The sequence below is a fragment of the Prionailurus bengalensis genome, chromosome D3, assembly GCF_016509475.1.
Source record: "Prionailurus bengalensis isolate Pbe53 chromosome D3, Fcat_Pben_1.1_paternal_pri, whole genome shotgun sequence".
In the NCBI taxonomy this organism is placed as follows: Eukaryota; Metazoa; Chordata; class Mammalia; order Carnivora; family Felidae; genus Prionailurus; species Prionailurus bengalensis.
The window spans coordinates 28264950-28284319 of record NC_057356.1 but is presented as its reverse complement, the minus strand read 5'-3'; the positions used below and the strand labels follow the sequence as shown (position 1 = coordinate 28284319).

The 19370-nt window shown below is 47.7% G+C and overlaps 1 protein-coding gene across 1 annotated transcript in view; it reads left to right on the top strand.

The window, feature by feature from the left end:
• The first annotated feature begins 16 nt into the window (after positions 1–16).
• CDC45 (cell division cycle 45) overlaps positions 17–19370 on the top strand; it is a 34119-nt gene continuing 14765 nt past the window's right edge. The window contains exons 1-11 of the mRNA XM_043558091.1: positions 17–411; positions 545–604; positions 1371–1463; positions 3144–3281; positions 4244–4390; positions 10582–10637; positions 12253–12301; positions 14071–14132; positions 15863–15913; positions 17263–17382; positions 18982–19113. Coding sequence (XP_043414026.1) covers positions 361–411; positions 545–604; positions 1371–1463; positions 3144–3281; positions 4244–4390; positions 10582–10637; positions 12253–12301; positions 14071–14132; positions 15863–15913; positions 17263–17382; positions 18982–19113 — 959 coding nt within the window. The 5' untranslated portion in view covers positions 17–360. The remainder of the gene's footprint in view (positions 412–544; positions 605–1370; positions 1464–3143; positions 3282–4243; positions 4391–10581; positions 10638–12252; positions 12302–14070; positions 14133–15862; positions 15914–17262; positions 17383–18981; positions 19114–19370) is intronic.

Genomic DNA, 19370 nt, shown 5'->3' with positions numbered 1-19370 from the left:
ATTTCCTTTTCCTGGAGGGCCCAGTGGGAGGCAATAGGCTTCTCTTCCCAAACTAAAGATGTCCACCAAACGTCGGATTTGTGGGTAAAAGGGAGTCAGAACTGAAGTGGGCAACATTGTTTGCGTCTTGTTTGTGGATGACGCTCCTTTAGGAGCGGGCCTAACATTTCCAGCCCGGTTGGCGGAGCGCTAGGCCCGCCTCCAATATGGCCCAATCGGGAAGAGGGAAAAGCTGAGAACTAAGTAGGTATTGGTTGGCTTCTGGGCTAATCGGAAGAGTCCCTGTTTGGCGGGAGTCTTGACCGCCGCCGGAGCTCTTGGATCCTCAGCGCTAGCTCTGGGTGTCCGGCCGCCGTGGCCATGTTTGTGTCCGATTTCCGCAAGGAGTTCTACGAGGTGGTTCAAAACCAGGTGACCCTTTTTCTTACATCTTGTGGCCTTGTGGGGGGGGGGGGGGGGAGGATCCGGGGGAGCGGCCCTGGGAGGGCACGAGGGGCCCGAGTTCTGTTCTCTGCGTTCAACTGGCCCTCTCTTTTCCTGACAGAGGGTCCTTCTCTTTGTGGCCTCGGACGTGGACGCTCTGTGCGCTTGCAAGATTCTTCAGGTGAGCCTTGCGTACTTTGGGAGGGAAGGGCCAGGGCCAAAGGGTGAGGGAGCAGGCGGGGCCCTGGGAAGAGTTTAGGAGTGCAGGATGGGCTGGGAGTCGGCGCAGGAGGTGAGGATCGCATAGGGAACCGCTCTTCTCCCCACCCGCCAGGAGAGAGTGCAGGCTAGGGTAAGGTGCTGGAGCAACTGAAATCTGGGGAGAGGGACTTTTAGAGGTCGCCTCTCTGGCAAGAGTATTGGGTGGGTTAGAGAAGGATGCGGCAAAAGGCAGTTAGTATTTTTGCAATAACCTGGCTGAAAAATGGTTGCGTTGGAGAGACCGTTAGACCTGGAGTGGCTTCTCAAATGTGGGGTTTCAGAGGAGTCTGTGACAACTGAGGGCACAGTGGTGTCATAAGCAATACAGGAAATACAGGATTCTTTTCTCTATTAGGGAAGATCATTGGTTCGGTTTTGAATATGGTGCAATTTTTACATGACCTTTGATCAGGCTGTTGGGTCAGGAACTACTTCTCTGAAGACCTAGAAATAAAATAAGCCTCCCCCACCCTCGATGTTTTCCTTTGGTGATTTTCAAAAATTCATTAAAGTTCACAGAATGATATAGTCAACACTCATATTTCCATCACCTAGTTTCTTCCATTAACATTTTACTAAACTTATCACAGGTCATTCGTTTCTCAACCTTATTTTTTTTTAAGTGCATTTCAAAGTAAATTACAGACGTCCTAAATATGATAACTTTTGGAAATGATCTCTCTCAGGCTCTGTTCCAGTGTGATCACGTGCAGTATACGCTGGTTCCGGTTTCTGGGTGGCAAGAACTTGAAACTGCATTTCTTGAGCATAAAGAACAGGTATGATAGAAGCATTTTAAGAGTCATTAGTCTTTTTTTTTTTTTTTTTTATTCAGTTGCAATTTAACACTAGCATTCTTTCTAGGTCCTCAATAGGTTGCTTGTATGTTTAAGTATCAACTACATTAGCCAATATGGAAGGAAAAAATGAGATATATGCAGAGTGACTTACTCTCAAGTTGTAGAGACAGAATTGATAACCGAAAAAGATAGTGAATGTGGACACCGTCTAACTTTGAATTTGTGTTGCAGACATTTCATTGTAAGGTGCTTAGAGTTTAGCAGTTTGATTTTGATATGGCCTAGTTAAAATTATGTTAGATAAGGTGGCTATTTTACATTATCTTTCCAAGAGAAAGTATCCCAGTTCCAACTGGTAATCCAGGAACATATCTTCTCCCTTTGCAATTTAAACAGTAGAGGCCAGGACTCTTACCACCTCTGCATGGGGTTATGCTGAGAGATGGGACATTTTAGATCCCACTGGATGGGACTGGAGTAGGGAAGAGGGTCTCTGGAGTCTGTGGCAACATTTAGGACTGTCCAGAGATAATCCTTGCCTGGAGCTCCTGTCATCACGGAAGGAGCTACCTGTACCAACCTGATATTTATAAGCAAAAGGTTCTCTATAGAGATAGGATATAGTAAGACTTAAAATTATATTTAGATGCTTATTAAGCATGGGGTGCCCGAGACTTGTTACAAATTTAAACCTGTACGACACTGTCAGTACAGAGAGGCAACACAGTAGAGTGACTGAGATCTTCAAAGGCCCATTTATTTACTTATTAAAAAAAATTTTTTTTTTAAATTTTTTTTTTTTCAACGTTTATTTATTTTTGGGACAGAGAGAGACAGAGCATGAACAGGGGAGGGGCAGAGAGAGAGGGAGACACAGAATCGGAAACAGGCTCCAGGCTCTGAGCCATCAGCCCAGAGCCCGACGCGGGGCTCGAACTCACGGACCACGAGATCGTGACCTGGCTGAAGTCGGACGCTTAACCGACTGCGCCACCCAGGCGCCCCAAAAAAATTTTTTTAATGCTTATTTATTTTTCAGAGAGACAGAGCATGAGCAGGGGAGGGCAGAGAGAGGGAGACACAGAATCCGAAGTAGGCTCCAGGCTCTGAGCTGTCAGCACAGAGCCTGACACGGGGCTCAAACTCACCAACAGTGAGATCATGACCTGAGCCGAAGTCACCTAGATGCCCCATATTATTATTATTTTTTAATGTCTATTTTTGAGAGAGAGAGAGCGTGAGTCGGGGAGGGGCAGAGAGAGAGACATAGAAGTCAAATGCTTAACTGACTGAGCCACCCAGGTACCCCTGCAGAGGCCCATTTATGCATTTGAAGTCTTGTTATGCTCCTCATCAACTTCTTGACCCTGTGCATGAGACTCAGTCATGCTGAACCTCCATGTGCTCCTTGGTGAAGCAGAGACAGCCACAGGGCTGCCCATGGGGCCTATCTCAAGGTGTCATCATGGAAATGAAATGGCATATGTAGTATATTAAAGCACTTCACACAGGCCAGCTGTGTAAAGCCCCTTGCCATCAGGGCCTCACTGGTGTCAGGGGCTTGATATGTCTCAGCAGAAGGACTCAGAGACCTAATATGCTGAAGGTAAAGGATCTACTCAAGGCACTTACTTCCCAATGTCTCTCTCTTTTTTTCAGTTCCATTATTTTATTCTCATAAACTGTGGAGCTAATGTAGACCTATTGGATATCCTTCAGCCTGATGAAGATGCCATATTTTTTGTGTGTGACACCCACAGGCCAGTTAATGTCGTGAATGTCTATAATGACACCCAGGTAACTAGGCCTTTGGGGCCCATGTCTTCCCCAAGTTCTATCCTTTGTCTGTACCTTTTATGCCATGGGCAACATCGCACCTGATGTTCTAAGCAAGGCATGTATCCACCTCTCCTACAAGAGTTAGACCAGCCTGAGGGCAAGAATCTGGTCTTGCTTATCTGTGGTGAGAAACATAGCACCTAAGTAAGCCTTGGAGGCGCTCAGAATGCATTTTGGAATTCACTTAGCCTAGAAAGTGTAGGGACCAGAACCCTGCACTGAGCCTGCCCTGGGAGCTGAGGCCCAGCCTGGTGTCATTGAATACCAGGGGATCTAGAGGCGTTAGCCCTACAAGTGGGGCTAGGGCCTGCCCTGCCCATCCAAAGGGTAGTGTGAGGACCAACAAGACAATAGTGTAAGAGACCACTGTTAGCCTAACATGGCCATGCTGTGCTTCCTCTTTGAACCCCCAGCAGCAAACATGGAGTCTGGCACAGGACAGCCACCTAACCATTCTCTGAGTTGATCCCACCCATGTTATCAAAGTGTTGGCCCTGATTTTCTCATGTGAAGGACCACTCTAAGTGAAGTCAGCCTGGAACTGCTTTTAGAGACAGCAGTTTTACTCCCTTAGGGGTCGCACACCTCCCTGTCTTCTCTCAGAGTCCAAGTTGTGGGGTGTTCATTTTGTTTGCTTGGAGTGTGGCATGAGAGGGAGTCTTTTCCCCAGACTTACATGACTGGATAGTTTTTTAATTTTTGGAATTTTTGCATATCGTGTGGTGCAACTCCAATGCCTCTGAGAGGAAATGAAAGCAAGAAAATGTTTGAGAAGTCTGAAATTCTCAAGTGGCTCTTTGTAAAGAAACCTTAATGAGTCAGCTCATTGGGAAATAAGATTCTGTAAGAGAAAACATGTAATGGAGAGTTTTCTGTCAATGAGAGAAGAGAGCCTTGATTGGTTTTTGTTTTAATCTTAGATCAAACTACTCATTAAACAAGATGATGATCTCGAAGTTCCTGCCTATGATGATATCTTCAGGGATGAAGAAGAAGGTGAAGAGCATTCAGGAAATGAAAGTGACAATGGGTCAGAGCCTTCTGTGAAGCGCACACGGTTAGAAGAGGTGGGTTTTGGCCTCACCACAGTCTTGAGTAACGTCGTTCCCAGAGGTCAGAGCTCAGGCTGGAGCCTTCGGGGTCCAGGGGTGGCTGGGATTCAGCAGGCACCGGTATTGACCCTGGACTCTGCTATCCCCTGGCTGCATGGCTTCAGGCGGGCTACCGAACTTCTCTGAGCTTTGGCATCCTTGTCTGTACAGTAGAATTTCATCAGATGAAATGAAACTTAGGATAGCTCAGCTCTTTGCTGAGCAATACAGAAAGTGGCACCTGGGTGGCTCAGTCAGTTAAACATCCAACTCTTGATTTCAGCTCAGGTCGTGGGGTTGCAGTTTGTGGGTTCAAGCCCCGTGTTGGGCTCTGCGCTGACAGTACAGAGCCTGCTTGGGATTCTCTCTCCCTCTCTCTACCCTTCCCCTGCTCATATGCTCGCTCATGCTCTCTCTCTCTCTCTCTCTCTCAAAGTAAATAAACATTAAAAAAAAAAAAGGCAGCAATACAGAGAAACGATAAATAGCATAAACATCCTCTCCCTTCCCCACTCCCCTCCGGATTCTCTGCAGTCATCATGAAGGAACGACATGGATCTATGGCCCTCAGCCAGGCTCAGTCTCCAGTGGTGATTCCAGGGGAAGCATCTTGTGTGCAAAGATTAGAGTTGTTTGAGCCTCGTGAGTCTTGGGTCTGAGATGCTTACCCGATCTGGGGCCTGGCCAACAGAAGTGGCCTGCCCAACACTGGTGGCTTCTGCTACATGGAAAATTAAAGGTGGGAGGTGGTTGTTCCTCTAATAGGGCCATGTTTTATTCTAGTGTTCAGTGTTGTGGAAGAAGCTGATGCCCTCTGATTCCCAGTCCTGGGTGTCCATGCTGAAATTTGCCTCTGGAATGTTTCATCCTTGGCCTGACATTTCCCAATAAGGTGCTTTAGCAGAGCTCTTTTGAGCCATTTTGGGGACATTCAGTACACTCTGTCCATCTGAGGGGTGTGTCCTGGGAGTGTTTTCTCCTTACCTTCCCTGCCTTTGAGCCATCCTTTCTCTAGAGTTTTGGGTAGTCTGATCAGAGACCTCGGATACATTCTTAGATTCTCTTTCATCTTGTCTAGCTCTTTATCTGTTCCACTCTCTGGCCAACATCTGGTCTTTATCTTCTAATCTTTGATTTCTAACAGCTCTTTTTTTGTTATCTAAAGCTCCTTTTTGTTGTAGCATTCTTTTAACTATTAACCAACTGCTTTTCATCAGGCTCCAAATATCAGTATCTGGGGGATTTTCTTTGGAAACATTCACGTTCTGCAGATAAGAGTCTTAGAATTCTCCATCCTGACTAATATATTTCAGCACCTACTCTGTGCCAGGTGTCAGTAAGGCCCTGGTGTCTCTGGGAGAGAACAAATTCCTGTCTTCACAAAGCTTCTTTTCCAGTGGGGATGCATCAGGAATGAGCACAGGTCAAGGATGGTTTCAGGTGGAGAGCTGTGTCATATCAGGAAAAATAAAGCAAGGTAAGGGGCTGGACAGGGAATGGGCTGCTTTTATGAAGGTGGCTATGGACACTTGACCTGAATGAGGAAGGAAAGAACCAAGAATATCCCTAGAAGGTACATCCAGTGCAGTGTCCCCAGACACGAGGGCTCTGAGGGAAGAACAGGCAGGCTAGAACTGACGGGAGGGTTTGTCAGTAAAGAGAATGTCGTTGGTCTTGATGAGATGTCAGAACATGTCAGAGCCTCCATTGACATGTTTAATGCGTCTATTTAGAATCTGAGTTTGTGAATGCTTTCTATGATATTCACATGCATAATTATGCATGTGTAACATGCATAATTTCCCACCGACTTTTTATTTAAAAAAAATTTTTGATGTATACAACAGTTGAAAGGATGGTACAATGAATGCCCGTATACCTTTCATATAGATTCAGCAATTTTGCCCATTTGTCACATTTTGCCACATTTGCCTTCTTTTATATATATATATGTATATATATGTATATTTTTTTCTTTTGCTTAATCATTTGAGAATAAGTTGCAGGGGGACCTAAGTTGCTTGGTCATTTAAACATCTGGCTTTTGATTTCAGCTCAAGTCATGATCTTGCAGGTTGTTGGTTCAAGCCCTCATTGGGCTCTGTGCTGACAGTGTGGAGTCTGCTTGGAATTCTGTCTCTTTCCTTCTCTCTCTGTCCCCCACCGCCCCCAGGCACATGCATTCTCTCTCTCAAAATAAATAAGCTTTATCTACTTTTTAAAGTGTTTATTTATTTTGAGAGAGAGAGAGAGCGAGCATGCATGTATGCGAGCAGGGGAGGGGCAGAAAAAGAGGGAGAAAGAGAATCCAAAGCAGGCTGCACACTGTCAGCAAAGAACCCAATGAGGGGCTCGATCCCACAAACTGTGAGATCATGACCTTAGCTGAAATCAAGAGTTGGATGTTTAACTGACTGAGCCACCCAGATGCCCCTAAATAAATAGACTTTAAAACGCATCTTCAGGGCACCTGGGTGGCTCAGTCGGTTAAGCATCTGACTTCCGGTCAGGTCATGAACTCGTGGTTTGTTAGTTCGAGCCCCGCATCTGGCTCTGTGCTGACAGCTTGGAGCCTGCTTCGGATTCTGTGTCTCTCTCTCTCTCTCTGCCCCTCCCCTGCTCATGCTCTGTCTCTCAAAAATAAATAAATGTTAAAAAACAAAAACAAAAAAACGCATCTTCTAAGATCATTCTCCTCTATAAATGCAATACCATTATTGTATGTAAGCAATTAACGGTGTCCTCTAATATTCAACCCATATTCAAATTTCACTTGTTCCCCAGAATAGATTTTGCAGCTGCTTTTGTTTCTGAAGTGTCATCCAACCAGGGCTGGCACATTTGCGTTTAGCTATTTCTCTTTTTTTTTTTTTTTTTTTTTTAATAAAGTGATATCTACACCCAACGTGGGGCTGGAACTTATGACCCTGAGATCAAGAGTCACACGCTTCTCTGACTGAGCCAGCCAGACACCCCTCTTAATTGTCTTTTCACCTAGACCAGGACCCCACTCTTTTTGTTTTTTCTTTTTTTTTTTTTTTCTGTTTTGTTTTGAATGACATTGGAGGCCAATCCAGTTGTCTAGTATTTATCACTTGTTTGTGGAATACTTTTACTTGCTCCTCTATCCTTGTGTTTTCTGTAATCCAAGTTTAGGGCTACATATTTGATTTTGGTTAAGTTAGCCCTCTGAGACTACCTCAACGGTAATTAAATCTTCATGATTTGTAAATATACGTGGATTCAAGATATATTCTCAGAAATATTTTTTTTTTAATTTTTTTTTTTTTAACGTTTATTTATTTATTTTTGAGACAGAGAGAGACAGAGCATGAACGGGGTAGGGTCAGCGAGAGGGAGACACAGAATCTGAAACAGGCTCCGGGCTCTGAGCTGTCAGCACAGGGGCCCGATGCGGGGCTCGAACTCACGGACCGCGAGATTGTGACCTGAGCCGAAGTTGGCGCTCAACCGACTGAGCCACCCAGGCGCCCCAGAAATATTTTTATTAATAAGAGTGTACACTCAAAGAGATTTAGAGACAACAGGCTATAAATATGGAAACGTTACCTTCCTTTACTTCCCTTACTCTTCTCTGTTTATGTGAGTTTATTATTTATATTCTCTGTGTACATTTAGATCCACCTCATACAATGGTATAAATTTTGCTTCAACAATCAAACATGATTCTATTCTAAAACTCAAGAGGATAAGGAAAGCCTATTGTATTTACCCATTCTTCCTTCCATCCTGATGTTCCAAGGTTTTTTCTTTTGTCATTTTCTATTTACAGAAATTCCTTTAACTTTTTTTAGAGGCACTCTGCTGGCAGTAAATTCTCTTAGTATTCCTTTTCCTGAGAATTTCTTGACTTTTCCCTTCATTCCTGAAAGATATTTTCACAGGGTATGGGATTTGGGGTTAACAGCTATTTTTGGTCAGTGCTTGAAAATGTTATGCTACTTCTGGCCCCTGTGGTTTCTAGTGAGAAATCTGCTGGCATTCATACTGTTTTATCCTGTACATAAGATGTCATTTTTCTCTTGCTTTTTTTGAGATTTAAAAAAAAAAATGGGGGCTCTAATATTCAGAAGTTTAATTACGATGTGTCTTGGTGTGGATTTCTTTGGGTTTAACCTATTGGGATTCAGTCAGCTTCTTGAATCTGTAGGTTTATATCTCTTGCCAGATTTTGAGCTATATTTCTTTGTTTTCAGGCATTATTTATTCCAGGGTGTTTTCACCCTTTTTTTTCCCTCTCCTTCCAGGACACCAATGACAGGAAAGTTAGGTCTTTTGTTGTAGGTTCACATGTTACTGTTTGTTTGTTTGTTTGTTTGTTTGTTTGTTTTTCCAGTCCATTTACCCCTCTATTAATCAGACTGGATATTTTCTATCATCATATCTGCTGGTTCTTTCCTCTGTTCCTCCATTTTGCTCTTGAGCCCCTCTACTGAGTTTCTATTTCAGTTATTGTAATTTTCAGTTTTAAATTTCATTTTGGTTCTTCTTCATTTTTCTACTTATTTACTAAAGCTTCCTATTTTTTTCTTTTGTTTCAACTGTGTTTTTAATTACTCATTGAAGCATTTTTGTGATGGCTGCTTTAAAAATTTTTGTCAGATAATTCTCACATCTTTGTCATCTTTGCATTAACATTTATGGATTTCCTGTTTTGGTGTTCAATTTGAGATTTTCCTGGCTCTTGGTGTGATGAGTGCTTTTCAAATGAAACCTGGACATTTTTATATTATGTTTTGAGACTCTGGATCTTAACTAAGCCTTCTGTGTTACCTGCTTTCTCTGGCATCATTCTGGCCAAAGAGCAGGTGAGCAGCATGTCTCTTTATAGCCAGGTGGAGATAGAAGTAAAGATTCTCCACTTAACCTCCATTAGCCACCAAGAGGAGTGGCTCCTTGTTACCACTGGGCAAGAAAGGTCTAGGCTCGGGGCGCCTGGGTGGCGCAGTCGGTTAAGCGTCCGACTTCAGCCAGGTCACGATCTCGCGGTCCGTGAGTTCGAGCCCCGCGTTGGGCTCTGGGCTGACGGCTCGGAGCCTGGAGCCTGTTTCCGATTCTGTGTCTCCCTCTCTCTCTGCCCCTCCCCTGTTCATGCTCTGTCTCTCTCTGTCCCAAAAATAAATAAACGTTGAAAAAAAAAATTAAAAAAGAAAGGTCTAGTCTCACTACTTGGCCTCCTCTGATACCACCCCAGTGAGCATGTTGGGAGATGTTACAAGTGAAAGGTGGAAGTGTTACAGGTGGGAGGTATTCACCAGGGTGGGAGTCTAGGCTTCTACTTTGTCTTTGCCAAGTGGATAGGGGTGGGGCCACAGTTTTTGGTCGTGGTGGCTGGATTAGACCAATTATTGTCTAAAAGTTTTTTGTCTTTCAAGGCTGCTCTTCAGGATCCTTTGGCTTTTGTTGAAGATTTTTTTTCTCTGTGCCTGTTGGGGTTTCCAGGTTGCTGGCTTCTTCAGCTCCAAGTCTAGGATCTATAAGCAAAACAAAACAAAACAAAATAAAACAAAACAAAAAAAAAACCAGTGGCTGGAAGGATATTGGTAACATTAGTGCTTAGTGATCTGGCGGGGAAGCCAGTATGAAGTAGCTATGCACTTCTGGATCACACAGTGATGGGGATGATGGAAGGCTGGAGTGGACAGACAGAGCACATGGACAGAGTGTAGCCTGAGCAGGCACTGGGGAAGCATCTGCTTCTGTCCACCATATGGTGTCTGTAGTGCCAGTGGGCTAGAGAGGTCTCAATCATCCCCCACTTCAGTTCTTCTCTTCTCTAGGACCAGGCTGAGCTCAGGACATGGGAATGAATGACCCATGTTTTCCCTCAGGGGTCCATTCCCAGTGGCTTCTGCCTGATCGGAACCTTCTCGGGCTACAGGGGTACATTCCTGGCTTATTTGCTCAACTTTTTTTTTAATGCTTATTTTGAAGGAGAGAGAGATAGCACATGAGCAGGGGAGGGGCCGAGAGAGGGGGACACAGAATCCGAAGCAGTCTCCAGGCTCTGACTACAGAGCCTGATGTGGAGCTCGAACTCACAAGTTCTAAGAACATGACCTGAGCTAGAGTCAGATGCTTAACCAACTGAGCCACCCAGCCTCCCCTATTTGCTCAACCTTTTGTTCTCTTTGTCCCTACATCAGGAGATAGTGGCACAAACCATGAAGAGGAGGCAGCGAAGAGAGTGGGAGGCTCGGAGGTGAGTGTGTACTTCAAGCAGCACCCTGTGCCATGGAGTCTGCAATCCCTCTGGGATACCTATGTTTTTCATGGCGACTGGATACCTTCTTTTTTTTTCTTTTTTTTTTTTTTTTGCATTTGAGGACAATACATTTAGAGAGAGAGAAAGAGATTGAGAGTGCATGCGACCAGGGGAGGGGCAGAGAGAGGGAGAATTCCAAGCAGGCTCTGCGCTGTCATTGCAGAGCCTGGCGCAGGGCTCAATCTCATGAATCATGAGATTATGACCTGAGCCAAAATCAAGAGTTGGATGCTTAACCAACTGAGCCACCCAGGCACCCCCAATTCAGTTAGTTTAGAGTCTCTGGGTTGGTGGCTCCAGGAGTGAGCATGTGTTCCCTGTATCGGAGAAGAGCTCTGGATCCCCTCTGTGTCATGCTGTGGTCTTACAAGTGGCAGGACTGGGCCCAGAGGTCTTCTGCTCTCTGTTAGGGATAACAGCCCCTTGTCTTTTATTTTTGTTGTTTTTCCAGATATAGTTTTATTTGTAAGTTCTTCCTAAATGAGATAGATGCTAATTGTATAAAAGTTTTCATAGAAAATGTGAATGAGAAGAAAACTGAATTATCTGTAATTCCTCTTCATATTGCAAATTAAAAAATTGAAGTGCTCCAGGGGCACCTGGGTGGCTCAGTCGGTAAGCGTCTGACTTCAGCTCAGGTCACGATCTCACTGTTCATTTGTTCCAGCCCCACTTTAGGCTCTGTGCTGACAGCTCAGAGTCTGGAACCTGCTTCGAATTCTGTGCCTCCCTCTGTCTCTGCCCTTCCTCCACTCATGCACTGATTCTCTCTCTCTTAAAAGTAAATAAATATTTAAAAAAAATTGAAGCACTCTAAAATAAAAAAATGGTAAGATTATTGTAGCTTGAGGTGACCGTGCCACAGTGCCGTTGAGTTGAGTATTCGTTACTTGATCCAGTCCCTGAAAGTCTCTGCTGTTCCAGCTGAGGGCGTTGTACTTGGCTACTCCCTCATGAAAGGACAATGAAAATATATTTCGGGAAGTGCAATGAAAAGGAAAGTGAATATAATCCATATTCAATGATTGGAAGAGATTCTGGCTTTGAATCAATCTTCCTGGGGTATCCATACTTGTGTATTTTTTATGTGATCATAACACGCACCTAATTTTGCATTGTTTTTACTTAATCTAACCATTTTTGATAGTTCCAACGCTTTTATGACTTGCATTATACTTATATGGCCAATCTCCTTTTCAAACTGGAGGTTACTTCTGGTATTTTGCCATGACAAATAAGGCTGCAATGAACAATTGTGTTTGTGCACATAGTGTTGTCTTGCTTGTTCCTTTGAATTGTTGTCTTAGGATAAAAGTGGGATTCTAAGATTGTTCTATGCTATTTTACTTCTTTCATTGCCACAAGCCTTTTATGTCAATATTGCTCCCTTTCCTGCATTGCACATGTGCACTCTGAAACAGTCCATAAGCGAATACAAAGAGTACTGTGACTTAATGTGTTTCTTTGATTACTGTCAAGTTTTAGCATTTTCCAAATGTTTGTCTTCCTTGTACTGCTTCCTGTTGAAGAACTGCATTTTATGTCATTACAGAAGAGACATCCTCTTTGACTATGAACAGTATGAATATCATGGGACGTCGGTATGTACGAATAGGTGTACTTCACCATAAAGTTCTGACTCAAGGGTCAGTGACCTAAAACATGAGGAGAAATGAGCATATGTTTTAGAACCACAAAAGCCTGGGGTGCCTGAGTAGCTCAGGTGGTTAGATGTCCAACTTCGGTCCAGATCATGATCTCATGGTCCATGAGTTTGAGCCCCGCATTGGGCTCTCTGCTGACAGCTCAGAGCCTGGAGCCTGTTTCAGATTCTGTGTCTCACTCGCTCTCTGCCCCTCCCCCGTTCATGCTTTCTCTCTGTCTCAAAAATAAACATTAAAAAAAAAAATTTTTAGAACCATAAAAGCCTGATTTGAATCTGAGCCTCACAACTTCTGCTGTGTGACCTAGGGCATGTGGGGCAGCCTCTCTGAGACTTAAACTTTTGCTCCTCCATAAAAGGAAGAGAACAGCCCTGATTTCAAAGGCAGTTGTTAGGATGATCCTGCACACCCAATAGGTGCCCAAAGGACAACAGCTATTATTTTTGTTCACCATCAAAAATACAGAACAAGTCTGTTTATAATTACCGAGGCCCATCACTGCATGTGTTATAGAACAGAATTTCACATGGAAAACCTACTGTGTTGACTGTGGCAGGGATTTTTTTGCTTTGTTTTGTTTAATTAAAAAAAAAAATTTTTTTTAAGTTTGTTTACTTACTTTGAGAGAAAGCATGCACAAGCAGGGGAGGGGCAGAGAGAAGGAGAGAGAATCCTCAGCAGACTCTGCATCATCAGTGCAGACCTTGATGCGGGGCTTGAACTCATGAACTGTGAGATTTTGACCTGAGCTGAGATCAAGAGTCGGACGCTTAACCAACTGTGCCACCCAGGTGCCCCTGACTCTGGTACTGTTGAGCAGAGCTCAAGGCTGTAAGGATCCCTAGAAAATTAGTTTCCAGTAAAATATGTGTTCGGTGTTAGCATTTGGCCCTGGGGCCTTGAACTCTGAGTGCCATATTTCCAGTATCCCTTTTAGTATCAAGGTCTCATTGTCCTTTGAAAGATCATCTTTTTCCCTCTCTGCTCTGCCCCAGCACATGGAAAATTCCAAGCAGTGGGAGGTGGGTGGGGCAGCAGACGCCCAGCTCCCTCCAGATTTGTGAATCATTCCCTTGGAAATCCTCTCTGGTGGGCAGCCCAGCATCGCACAGCCAATGGGACTTTAGAATCTTCTGGTCAGACACTGATACCCCTTGTTGTCTCCTACCAAAACCCAGACTATGCTCACAGGGAGTTAGTTGCTTCTGTCTGCAGACAGCCCTGTTAGAAAGATCTTCCTCACAGAGGTCCTGAAGCACCCTTCCTCTTTAACGACCAGGTGATGAGAACCAAGGCCCTGCTTCATCCAGCCTTCCTGAGAGTGTGTGTAAGCCTGCCAGCCAGCCAGGAGGAGTGTGTGGACAAAGGTCCCTAACCTCCTGGCTTCATTGCCTCCCCAGGTATCACTGAGGGACCCAGTGAGATGTGTAGAGGCACTAGCACAGTGCTGTACTCAGGTGTTCTCCCTTGCATGATGAAGTATGTACATAGAAATGACTAGTTAACAGAGGAGACCATGCAGATGACTTGAGTTCCTCTGTCTTCCTCCCTTGGTTTGGCCTGGAATCCACCAATGCTTCCTTCCCTAGTTGGGAAAACCTTCAATCTGCAGGGGCTTGGCTGGGATCCTGGACAACCCAGCCCTGGTGCACACCCTGCCTAGGAGCACAGCTGCCTTGGACCTCAGGCTTCTTTCTTTCTTTCAGTCAGCCATGGTGATGTTTGACCTGGCGTGGATGATGTCAAAGGATTTGAACGACATGCTGTGGTATGTAGGCCCCAGTCAAGACCAGTGCTGTGTGGGGCTTTCTTCTCCAAGTAGCCTTGTCCTTCCACAGTGAGAACAGGGTCTGGAAGAAGACATCACTGTGTGGTCCCCACCAGGAACATTGGACACAACCCCTTTCTGGGAATAGGCATAGCCCTGGTTGTCTTCCTTTGAGGCTTTTGTCTGCATACAAACTCCTAGGGGAAATGTAGGGAGCATTGTTGGGTGCAGAGGGTCAGGGGGTGGGGCCCGAGTGCAACTCTAACCTTCCCACCCTACCACTCAGCCTTGCTGCCTCGTAAATTCAGGTGACAGTAGGAGTGGGAGATTTGACTATGGCAGCCTTTGTCAGGCAGCTTTGCTTCCCTGGCGTGCTGTGAAATCTGGTACAGGAATAACCCTTAGCCCACCTCTGAGTTTGCTGCACTGGCTGCAAGCAGGAGCACCCAGCACATTGGGGTGCTGTACACAGGTTGGTTTAAAAACTAAACCCAGAGTCTGAGGGAAAAAAATACAGGTCCGGCCTGCTCCACCCCCTCGGTCCTCTGCTCTAGTTCTGGTTTTCTCCTCTACGAGATGAGGAGGGGATATTCTTTCCAGGCCTGAGCCCATGGTGGGGATTGTAATGGTCTTTGCTGAATCAGGGTTTTATGACAGCCGGGGGCTGGGGCAGGACCAAAGCCCTGGTTACACCTACACCCCAGGGTGCTCTGTCATCACCCTGAGCAGATGCCTACCTGCCATCCTCAGGTTCAGCTCTTTTAGCCTCACCTGCACCCCCTGCTGTGTGCTTGGGGGCACCCTTGATGGCCCACTCACAACAAGTACCTCCAGTTTAGCATTGATGTCAGAATATGCCCCCTTGAAATGCCTCCAGAAAACTCCAGATATAGCACAAGAACAAATACAAAATAATCTGATACAAAATATATGCATGGGAAGGTTGGAAGGAGGAAAGGGTGGGCTTGGGAAGACGCCCCATGGTGGCATGTTTTGAAGAAGACCTTCTGAGAAGGGACTCACTGCACTGACAGATATGGTGGGGTGCTCGAAGGCCCTGCCCCCACATGAACCTTCCAGGGCCTCTCCATCTCACTTCTCCCAGCATCTTTGACTATTCTTGGCTCTGGTCCCAGAGGGGATTATTGAAGGACGCTGCCTGGGGACTGACAGAGGATAATACCTGAGGTCCTGGTTCCTTCTGCCATGGGCTGGCCATGGTCCTTGGGGAGATCAGGCCAGCTTGGGCCTCCATCATCTCATCCACAAAAGATGAGCTTAGAGACAGGACCTTGGAAGGCTCTTGTGAGGCCTAAATTCTGTGACTCTATGTCCTGCCATTTCATACCAGGACAACAGACATGGACTTGATGAGGGTCTGTTGTGCTGCAAGCCATATTGCAGAGGGGCAGGTGACATGAGGGGCTTGGGGGTGGAGTGACACACCAGGACCCACCAGCAACTGAGCACCGAGTCTGCCGCAGCTCTGCTCCAGAAAGATGAGGGTGGAGAGTGTTGGGGTCAGCCAGCTCCCAGAGACCACGTCAGGCCTGCCATCCTTGCCCTGGGAGCGCTCCCTCCTGTGCACCGAAAACTCCCACTGCTGTGCTGCTATGCTGCGAGCCCTGAGTTGGCTCCATAACCTTCTATCCTGCAGAGGAGAGACTGTTGGGCGGTGGGCCTGGGCCAGGCCATGCTCCTGTGAGCTTTGTTGCACTCTTCTCTTCCAGGTGGGCCATTGTTGGACTAACGGACCAGTGGGTGCAAGACAAGATCACCCAGTAAGGATGCACTCGCTCAGGCTGTCAGAGGTTGGCCTGTGCTGTGGCCATGTGCATGGCCTGGCTGCAGCCCAGTTTTGCAGTGGGAAGATGGGTGGCAGAGCCCTGATGAGGAGGGGGCTGGCCTTAGGCTTGGATCCTTGTCACCGAGGAAGGGCTTAGAACTAGGCCTTGTGTGTATGCTTCATCCACCTTCGGGGAGCCCAGCAGGTGGAGCCAGAGGTGAGAGGAGGAGCTCAGTATCCTGGCTCTCCATGTGGTCCTTGCAAGGTAGACATGGGGGCTGGGAGGAGGAGGTGAGGACCCCAGGAGTCCTACCAGGGAGGGTGGATGTGATCTCAAAGGCAAGGGGAAGGCTGGCAAGGACTGCCAGGAGGGCTGGCATGGAGCCAAATTCTCTTTTGCCCCTTGGTGAGCGGGCTTTAGTGCTCCCCATCACTCCTGATGGAGAGCTGAAGGGCTGCCCCAGAATAGAAATACCTGGGAAGCAGGGGGTGCCGGCACCCCCTCTCATCCGCATTCTGGTGGCCATCAGGTGAGGACTCTAAGAGAATTGACAGGGACCCCTACCCTAACCCTGTCCAAGAACACTCCTTGTGCAGTTTACAGAGGCCCCAGCACCCCCATTCCCTGCCTCTCCACCCCACTCTGCCCACCTGAGTCATATGGTGTAGCCTAGGGACCAGGAGGGTTCTGAGTCTCACAGGCATGGATACCTTGCTGGGCCTTGTTCCCCCTTCTCTCTTAAAGATGGCATGCGTTGTGTGCAGCGCCAGGCACTGTCCCTGGCCTATGGCAGCCCCTCACATGAGGCTCCACTGTCACTGTCCTGCTCAGTGGCCATCTGCAGGTGGACCTGGACTGGGGTCTGCCCTCTCCTGCTGTGCTTGAGAGGATCCACACCCTTTGCTGTGGACTACTGTCACTATGTAGTCCGTCCACTTGACTGTGACTGCTGGACAGGGCTCTGGCCTCCCGCAGTGCCTGCCTTCAGGAAGCCTCAAATAAGTAAGGGCAGGATAGCTGCCACCCAGAGGAGAGTGCAAGGGGGCAGGGGCTGCGGCCAAAACCCACCCCTCCCAGCTCTGTCTACTCACATGCCCCCTTGGGCCTGGATCCTCGTCGTGGAGGAAGGGCTTAGAACCTAGCTGCCAAGGCCCTGGTGCCACAGCCACATTTGGCTTTGCAGAGGTGGTGGACCCTCATCTTGATAGGAACAGCCTGTATGGTGGGCTAGCCCCTTAGCCTGTGAGGGGGTTCCCCCGAGGGAAGGAGGGAAGCCACGTGGCCTGGCTGCATGTGAGGGAGGAAGGCATCCACCCAGGCGGCTGGCAGTGCTTTCATTCCAGGATGAAGTACGTAACGGACGTTGGCATCCTGCAGCGCCATGTGTCTCGGCACAACCACCGGAATGAGGATGAGGAGAACTCCCTCTCTGTGGACTGTACACGGATCTCCTTCGAGTACGAGTATCCTTGTTGTTCAGGCCGGCCAAGCACAGGCAGCACCCCTGCCCTCAGTTTTGCTCAGCCACACACCACTTTATCACCTCTGCAAGTCCAGCCCACATCCCCCTGGGGGTGGTGTGGTTGTGGCTGTGAAGTCACAGGCCTGGATTGTACTGCTGTGTCTACTGTGTACCCAGGCAGGCAGTGGATGAAACAAAAGGCTTTGAGAAAGGGGCCCTGGTGTGCTCTCCAGGCTGGGCAAAGCACCAGGTACTGGGGAGCGGACTCTGTCCTGGCTCTTCTGTATGGCTTTGGCTCCTAAATGCCAGTGCTGTGTTCAGAAGCATCATCTATTTATTTACGGCTCATTGTAGGCCTGGTGTGTTGCAGGGCCTATCTGTGCAGTGCGGGCAGTTTAATGATGAGCGCAGACTCTTGCCAAGCCCGTCAGGAAGCAGTAAGCCAGCATGTGATTACAGAGCACAAATGTTCCATAAGAAGGTGGGGCATTGATGGAGTAACCAGGGGGTTGTTGGGTGGCAATACTCAGGAAAGGCCTTTGGGGGGGGGCCACATCTCAGGCTGAGACTCAGACACACGGGGTGGGAGGGAGGACAGCCTGGGCCAAGACCGTGGCTGTGCAAAGGCCCTGAGGAAGGGACTGGAGAGGTGAGTGGAGTCTGAAGGTCAGAGAGCCCAGGGCAGTGGGAGGTTGAGGAGGTTGTTGAGTTCAATTCTTTATGCTTAAAAGGTCCCTGGACTGCTGGTTGCAGGGAGACAGACTGGCAGCCATAGGTATAAGGCAGGGCTGGGGCCTGCTGCTTCAGTGGTAGGTAGTGATGGCAGGAATGATGCTGTCCTATGCCTGCTGGGATGGATGGGGACCAATAAACGTGGATATGGATAGGTGAGTAGAAGGTCATGTCTAGGAAGAGGTGTTAAATGTGAGGCATCTGAGCTCCCAGGATTGGAGAGCCCACCACGGCCTGACACAGGATGTCCAGGGATCAGGTCCCAGCCATCAGGCTGGGCAGCACTGAGGACAGAGCCCACCATGTGGTCAGAGCCAAGCCTCAAGGGGAGATGTGTTGGCAGAAATGGTGTCAGGGCACCAGCATGACACTGGGAGGCAGGCAGAACCAGCCTGACATCCTGCTTAGACCCTTGGGACGGGGAAGAAGGGGCACACAATGGGGTGGGGACAGGATCACCCTCACACACAGCCATGCTCACAGCCCCACTGGCAGTAAACAGTGTGTTTAAGAAGAGGGGGTTTTGTTCAGGGGGCGTCCAGCAGAGAGGCGGGTGTGGGAGAGGGCCAAGCTAGGTGTAGCATGCAGGGAGCAGATGTGATGACAGCATGGACTGCCCTGTGTAGCCATGAGGACTGTCTCTGTCACCACAGTACCTAGACTCTCAGAACCCCTGTGCCTCAGTTTCCCCGTCTGTCCAACAGTGATAATGGTGTGCAGACACCCCCTTATAAGCTCTCCATATGGGTCAAATGAAGCTAAGGAGGTGTAACTGGTTGTGCAGGCAGGCTCTCTGGGGATGGGTAGGGCCGTGCACTGCCCAAGCCACGGGTCACTGCCCAGCCACTGCCTCCTTGACTGGGCCCAGCCTCCGCCTGGCACTCTACCAGCACTGGTCCCTCCATGACAGCCTATGCAACACATGCTACACTGCAGCCAGGTTCAAGCTCTGGTCTGTGCATGGGCAGAAGCGTCTCCAGGAGTTCCTTGCAGATGTAGGGTGAGTGACCGCCTTGGCCCAGAGGCCCCCCCCACTTCTCCCACCAGGGGAAAGGTCCCTTCCCTTGGTTGTGACCAACATTCAGAGGCTGCCTATTTCTACCTGAAGTGTCTCACTTGGAGACCCCAGAATATTGCCCAAAGGCCTACATATGAAGACCCCTCTCATGAGCACTGGGACTCCTTGTAGGGTGCTCTCAGTCCCACTGGTGCTTGGTGACCTCCATCTGAAGCCAGGTTACTCATGTGACTGGTGCT